The sequence below is a fragment of the Dendroctonus ponderosae genome, unplaced genomic scaffold, assembly GCF_020466585.1.
Source record: "Dendroctonus ponderosae isolate FM_Combo_2020 unplaced genomic scaffold, Dpon_F_20191213v2 Dpon_F_20191213_3, whole genome shotgun sequence".
Taxonomy (NCBI): Eukaryota; Metazoa; Arthropoda; class Insecta; order Coleoptera; family Curculionidae; genus Dendroctonus; species Dendroctonus ponderosae.
This window is the reverse complement of record NW_026018508.1, coordinates 14532218-14540112: the sequence shown is the minus strand read 5'-3', so window position 1 is coordinate 14540112 and position 7895 is coordinate 14532218. Positions and strand designations below refer to the sequence as shown.

Genomic DNA, 7895 nt, shown 5'->3' with positions numbered 1-7895 from the left:
TGCCAAGGCTTAAAGCAGCAACAACGCTACACATAAAAACTGATGATGGTGGAAAAATACACCGAAACGTATTTTGATTGATAAATAGAGACAATAAATGACTGAAACCCAGGAATGAATTTGATTTGGAATTGAAACACAGTCAGGAAAGTGTATACAATGGAAATATAATAAAATTTGCAAACTACATCAGTCTAGTCATCCGTTTGGTCCCCTATAAAATCAGTATCTAACAACATTTCTTAGGATAATGAAGCCAGGACGGAAGTTGGAAGTTTGGCTGAATAATTCGCATTGTTATGCGGCAAATACCTACATAAACGGTAATGTCAACATTCATAATTGAGGAGGACCACAGAACCGAAGAATTAGCAGTTTTCCCAACGGCAATTGTAGCCAGGGCCATGGCATTTTAATTAAGATCGAGACCAATTCCGATTTCGGCTGGTAATTCGAGTATATTCCAGGCCAGAAGAATTTCAACAAATTAGATTTCGCTTCGGGATACAAGCTGGCAATTTTTGGAATTCGGCGCTTCCATTTGGCTGATTTGGCAAAGTCAATACAAAAATGTTTAAATACAACGTTCAGATTTAATATTATCATATGCAAGGGATTTTGACATGGGAATGAGTAAATACACACTTGCACAAACAATATTTCATAGAGAAAATGGTCACTTTGAAGCTTGCTGGAGAGCCAAATGAGAATGCCGAATTTTTGCGAATAAAAAAAAATGAAATCTCCACTTGCCATATAATTTCGCTCTATTTTTATGCACCTTTCAAAGGGAAATTGCCTCGTCGTGGCTATCTTTGTTCTCAGATTTCTTACTCGAATATTTTGCCTTCAATGCGAATTATTGAGTGTCGGCTCCGACTCATTGCGTCAATCCTAGCCGGCTGAACAATGTAAGCAGAAAAGCAGTTTTTCCTAAATAACACCACAATACCGTTTAAGCGGTTCCAATTAATTATCGTGACAAAACAAACTGCAGCTAATTCCGAACTTGAAAGTGGAGAAGTTGCGGGAGCAGCTGCAAGACGCGCCTCTTTATTAAGTACTTTAATTCCGCGAAGAAACCTGTAAATAGGGAAAGTCTAATGGCATCGCTTAAATGTTCTGCCTACGCAAACATGATTAATGCTGTGACAGACACATGCAGACAATGTAGGGAATATTTCAAAAGTGCCGACATAACAACAGTAATAACGAAGCCTTTGCGAGAAAAAGGTGTTAGATAATTTTCACCCGAGCTCCTTTGGAAGCGCAATAGTTTAAGGGTGGATTAAACATGGAAAGTACATAAGCTGAACATTTTTCTAAAGACGGGTTCCGAACTTGTTCAATTTGGTATACTGGATGACTCAAAGTTTGTGGTATTCCAGGACAGACTCAGATCAAAGACGTAACAAGAAAAAGCATACGAATTCGAAAGCAAAACTTTTTTCCATTTCTCGACTGCGCTAAGGCCATCTGATACAGTTGAACACCGTTATATGGTTAAGTTGCTGGAGAAAAATAATCTAAACAGAAATCGCGGAATAATATCCAATGTATATTATAATCAGAACGCTGCCACATAATTGGATTGAAACAGCTAAATACACCGGAATGAAAAGAGGAGTTAAAGGAGGAAAAAGACGCTGGCGACACAATCCTCCTGACCGAAACTCCTGCTAAACTAAAATTCTATATCTACTGAGAATATCTACTGAATATCTATAAATACGCGTCTGTATTTATGCAATCGATGCAAAAATACGGACTGCGCCAGAGGAATCGCATCGGAACAGTGTAAGCGTTCAAGCAAACCACTTCTGAAGATGCAAGCCAAACGTGCTTGCGAAACGTCAGGAAGAAATTCTACCGAACGATGGCCTAAAAACCCGAAAAACCCATTAGTTTCAAGGAATGGCCTCGAAAGTCTTTCTCTTTTGATAATAACTTACTTTCTCTTGCGTGCTTCTGCTTCATTTTCTTAATACCTCACTGAGTAAGTTTCATGGCATTTTGCAATTCGCCGTTATTTTATAAACTGCTAAATGCCATTTATCCGCCTTAGAGAAAACGTTTCTGAAATTCTCCCACTATCTACTCAACCACGCCACTTTAATTATGGAACACAACAACCTGCGGTCGCTTTACAACTCTAAAATAAATAAGTTGCACTTTACGACTGATTTACGACTTCCGAAGGGATTAAAATTCTTTCAAGCCAAAGGGAAAATCGTAATGAGTTTTTAAGCATCCAAAACAGTTTTTATTGCGTTTATTTCGCTCCACTTTTGTGTCCCGATACACTTGGCAGAAGCAAAGCTAGGGAGCAAACGAAACTAATTGCGAAAATAAACATGCAATAAGCAAATGCTGAAACCAAAGTTAATTATTATTTTATGAGTGTTTGCGATTGCTAACGCAATTCGTTTCGCAAATAAAATATCAGAAAACATGGTCCCTAAGAGCGGAATTCGGGTTTTAGTATTCTCTTTAGTTCTGGATTTCGAGAAGCCTCCAAAGGTCTCCCGAGAACAGATACGCCGTTTACGCTTAGAAATATTTTGTTATTCATAGGCCAATTTCTCTTCGGCCGATCTTTGACTCGAAATTTAACTTTGAAGGCAGATTTTCAAACGGGAGCAAAGCAAAATGGCTTCAAAGCGAAAGAAAATTATAATATCCGTCCAGAGTTTAGGTCGACTGGTTCTTGCCAAAATCGCATCAATTCCATTCAAAAACTTTGGTTTATGCGGAGCAAAGCTTCAAGTTTATAAAACCCTTTAAATTGACCAGGTCGGTGGCAGCTAATTTTTTGAAGTAAAAAGCCAAGGAAATGAAACAGACAATAAAGAGGACAGACAGCAAGCAACGGTGCAGAGAAGTTTTACAAGTTGAACAGTTTTTAATGGGCTTAATTTTCTTATTTTCACAAACAATTAGCTAGAGCGGAAACATGATTGCGACATAATTTAAAGTTGGATATAAAAGGAAAGTACAGTTAGGGATATTAATTATTAACAAACAACAATTCAAGACATGAACGGTAGTGATTCCAAAATATTTTTGAACCGCATTTTCTGTGCCAAAACATTCGAATCCAGAAGAGAAGGAAATTGAATAAAAAACACAATCCAAAAATAAATTATCTCTATAAAAAGGAATTGGTGGAGCGTTGAAATCGTAAAATGTTATTTTACGATTTCGAGTCGAGAGAACTCGACTAAAAATGGAAATAAAGTGAAAGTGCAGAAAGATCAAAATTGTTAAAGAGTGAACAAAATAAGCCTTTTCAGGCTTGTTACGGTCGCTACTCATTTCCTTCCGACTTTCAGCTAATTCGGCTTCAACTTCTTTAAGCCATCAGATACATAAACCGTTCAACCAAGCAAGCAATTTTAATTCAATCTGGGACCAGAGGCAGAAAAAGTGGAATAAAATGCGCACAAATTAAGACTAACCATAATTTTGAAAGGAAGGGCACGTTTAATGCTTGTATTTAACAATAAATAAATTCGAAATTATCTTCATGCGGAGTCGCTAAGGGCAGAAACAGGAAAATGAAATTAACTGAAGCGTCAAGCGAATTAAAGACATGGGCGTTCCATTTCAGTTTGATCTGGGAAAGTTAATTCCCACATCACCATTTTCAATTTATCTTGTCGGTGTGGTCCGCCCTAATTAGTTGAAAGATAAAAAGAACATCAGCCGACACTGTCGAGTTACAAAATAAATATTTCTTGGCCAAGGCGGGCGTTACTTTCTTTTTTACGCAATGCGGGGACGGTTTCCTGCGGGCGAACAACCTTTCAGAAATGCGTTAATTTTAACTAGGAATTTGTTTAGAAGGCAAAAAAGTTGTTTAATTCGGCTTTCGGCAACACAATTTCCAGTTTATTACATTCATTTTTATATTTTCGGGTTTGAAGAAAACGATTTTTTGTTGTTGGCCGGAAAAACGCTTTAAATCGTTGGAGCAGCTTGGGATTTTTGCAGCGCCTATAAATTAACCTGACACACGCAGCAATTCCAGTCTTTTAAAAAACTCATGAATACAACCGTGTTTGAAGTGAAAGTTGGGCCATTTTTAACTATATACGGAAAATTGACGCAAGGCTGAAAAACCAGCTTTCAACTAAGCAAATTTCGCCAAACAACTGAACTGACCATCATTTAATGCAATTTACATACACAAAAACGCAGAACCCACAGCTACCCCTTGCTCAACTCGACCTTCATTATAAATGGCTCGAGCACATTTAAATATTAATAGTCTTGTGTCTGGCTGTTACTTCTGCAACATTGATTATTCAGACAACCAAACTTGAGCAATTAAAGTGCAATAACCGAGCTTTGGATCGGAGGTTTAACATCTTGAAAATTCCGGAAAATTCGCGAACTGGCTTCGATTAATTGAAAGTTTCAAAGGAAATTGAAGGCTTCATTCTTTCGAGCTACCTCAAATTTTAACCGATTTTAAAAATTCAATAAACGGCGAAACGAGCTTTGCATTTGCCGGTAAAAGCATCTCTAGTACCTGAAAAATTTAGGGAAACCACTAAAATCATTTGAAGTTTGAAAGTGGTATTAAATGTTGCCAAAATGGGTTTCAGACGGGAAACTGAGCTGCAGGGATTGGATCGATCTGACAATATCAGGTCTTTGGAGGGTTTCACTTCAAAAAAATTGATATTTTCTATGTTGCTATCGCTGCAGTGTTCTTTCAGTCTGCAAAGGACTAATTTTAACGTGGCATTTTATGAGTGTTTGCTTTAAAGGCGACAATCAACCGCGTTTGAACACTGTTCAATACAAGGTTTAGATTTTTTTCGGAGCCCTGGATAATCGGTTTGTATGAAATTGGATACAGTTCTGACCAAACCAATCATCTTTGGTCGGCAAGAAAATGAGTTTTTCTACAATGAACGCGAATATTGTCGACTGTAGTCAGGGGCGAATCCAGCTTTAAAGTCAGGGGGGGTTATGTAAAAAAAATATAGTCTTCTGTTGTCTATGAAATTAGAAAAATTATCGTCGTTTTGTGCAAGAGTGGCGTAAGATTATTGCGAAATTTAAGGTTTTCCGTCCCGTTTTTGCTCGTATCTCGGAGGCAAAATGAGCAAGAACGCTCATTTGTACATCATTCTAGAGACAAATAAATTACCTTTTTAGAAAGTGAACCATGGATGGGGAAATGTTGGCAGTTTTCGGAAAAAATGCTTGAATTCAAGAAGTTTTAGATTTGTGTGGTTTTTTTTGAGTTGCAAAATCCACTTGAACATGACGCTGCTTTTTTCGAAGTTTCTCGAGAACCATTCGAGCCAGAGAATTCGTTTTGACATCGTTGGATAGAGAATTGGATCAGCCCTTGACTGTAGTTGAACAGTGTACAGTTTATACAATTCTTCTTAAAATCCCTAATAATTCTTATTATGACCTGAGTAGATGTATTGTTCACTGTGCCACTTTCCGTAAATCAATTGTCATTGAACAATTGTCATTGAATTGGATTTTTCTTGACGCCAAGAAAAATCACTTTCAAAGTTATAAATTATCGGACAACGAAAAACTCTTCACATGCAGTTTTAAGGCCATACTCATCAACTGAATGAGCTTGAGCTGAAACCAATGAATGAAATTATATCACAATCACAAAGTTAAAACTGTATGAGCTACAATTCTGTATTAAGCAATCGAGTTACCTTCTGGTGGCTTTCATGGTTTTTATGGATTCTTTGCGTCATCGCTTGTCAATATCATTTTTTAATTTTCACTGTTAAACACACCAATTTTTTTTTTAATATTTTGTTTTGCTTTATGCCAGTTTCTCAGTTTTACGTGTTAATTACATAATTCCTAACTCTGATCTAAATTGATTCACTGGTTTCAGCTCATTCAGTTGATGAGTATGGCCTTAAAACTGCATGTGAAGAGTTTTTCGTTGTCCGATAATTTATAACTTTGAAAGGGATTTTTCTTGACGCCAAGAAAAATCCCTTTCAATGTTATAAATTATCGGACAACGAAAAACTCTTCACATGCAGTTTTAAGGCCATACTCATCAAATGAATGAGGTTGAGCTGAAACCAGTGAATAAAATTAGATCACAATCACAAAGGTAAAGCTGTTGAGCTAAAATTCTGTATTAAGCAATCGAGTTACCTTCTAGTGGCTTTCATCGTTTGTCCCCTCCTCAAGCTGGAATAATCCTCACATTGAATGGCACAGGGCCGAACCACGCACTGTTCAACACCATACGCGTCATAAAAAACACTATTCGGTCCGCGATGAATATTGATAATTTCCGGTGATTGCATTCGGCGCAACGAGGCCGTCTTGATCTCCCTCAATATCCTCTGGTTCTGTTCACAGATGTAGCTGTGTCTTGGCGGGGCGTGATATTGATAGCTCGGCGTTCGGTCCAGCATCGCTTGCTCGACGTTCGCCAGCCTGGGCAAAGAGGAAAACGACCGGTTGAGTACCAGAACCTGCTGTTCGGGTACCACGTCTTCGGAGAAGCGCGTTTTTTGCCGGCACAAGTCCCTATTTTGCACGCAATGGCACAAAGTCTCCAGGTCGGATTTCTGTTTTGCTTGGCGAGTGGGCACCACTTCGATCGCAGGTGGTGGCGCATTTTTCAGCAGCAATTCGGAGCTTTGGTTCACGTTGTAGAACACACTTTCGGCGTAGGTGACTTTGTCGGAAGCATCGCTAATCGCTCCTTGGGGTGAGAGTGGGATTATCGTTTGGCCGACGTTTTGGTACTCGAGGACGTCACTGGGGGATGCTTGGGTGTACTTGGAGCTTTTCGTCACCTTTTGACTCTTCATCTCTGGAAGGAAAAACCAAAACTTTTATTCGACTTGTCGAGGATTATTGCGGTACTTCATGCACTGATTGGTTCTTTTATTAGGGGCACATTGATGATTTCAATCAATCGGGCAAAACTTCCAAACTCCCGTTTGCAAATGAGTTCTGCTGCTAACCATTTCCGTACTGGAGTCGCTGTTTTGCAGCAACCCGAGGAAATTTTAGACCGAATAACATTCCAAAACAGCGCAGGTTTGATTAATGCGGAAAAATTGAAGCCAAATTGATGACTCGATGTTTATTTCATACCGGAACCACTACATGGATGTGATGCATTTGGCCCGACCGTAAAACTCGGGTTTTTGCTCTAGAAAGTCGAGCATTGCGAATAAATAATCAATGGGGTTGCGTAACAAAAACGAGCACTAAATTATCTATGGGAACACATGTAGCGGCTCTTATCAACGATTTAATCTACCCCAACTGGCTGAAGGATAACGGATGAGGGATGGTTAGCGAGCAGACAAAAACTTCAAGGCGTACGATAAATTGGATTATGCCGTCAAGAAAAAAATTGATGAATACCACTTGCCTGTTATCTATACAATTATGGAGCATTTGAGCAATGAAGGCACTCCTCATTGGGCGTAAACGAAGAAAAAGTATTTGATCTTTGCAAGCACAGGTTCATTTTATTGCGACACATTGTTGATTAGAGATGTGGATCGAATTGCCCCAAACAGATGTTTTTATAAATGCTTACTTAATGCAAAAATGTGAGCGTATTAAATATTTGTTTTGCAAATGGTCAAAAATAAGCGTTATGAACTCAGAAACAGATCTTTATTTACATTGACGCAGAGCCAAGGCTTACAGATTTAAGGAAACTAATCCAATAAATCAAAAACTGCAAACCATTTGCTGAAAATATTTCACATAAAACGTGGGTCGTATCTGAAGAGATTATGACAAAAAAATAAACTTCTGTCTAAAAACGACATTTATTTAAACAAGTTCGGCTGTATGGACTATATGCAGAAAAGGATAAAAAAATAATCATTTTAAGCAAACCATAATGAAAACTTGCA

The 7895-nt window shown here is 38.2% G+C and overlaps 1 protein-coding gene across 1 annotated transcript in view; it reads right to left on the bottom strand.

Moving 5' to 3' along the window:
* The window catches only part of LOC109537509 (putative dipeptidase UREG_03382), a 154042-nt gene that overhangs the window by 106675 nt on the left and 39472 nt on the right, over positions 1 to 7895 (bottom strand). Inside the window, exon 4 of the mRNA XM_048664663.1 lies at positions 6160 to 6829. Within this exon, the coding sequence (XP_048520620.1) occupies positions 6160 to 6827 (668 nt within the window). The 5' untranslated portion in view covers positions 6828 to 6829. The remainder of the gene's footprint in view (positions 1 to 6159; positions 6830 to 7895) is intronic.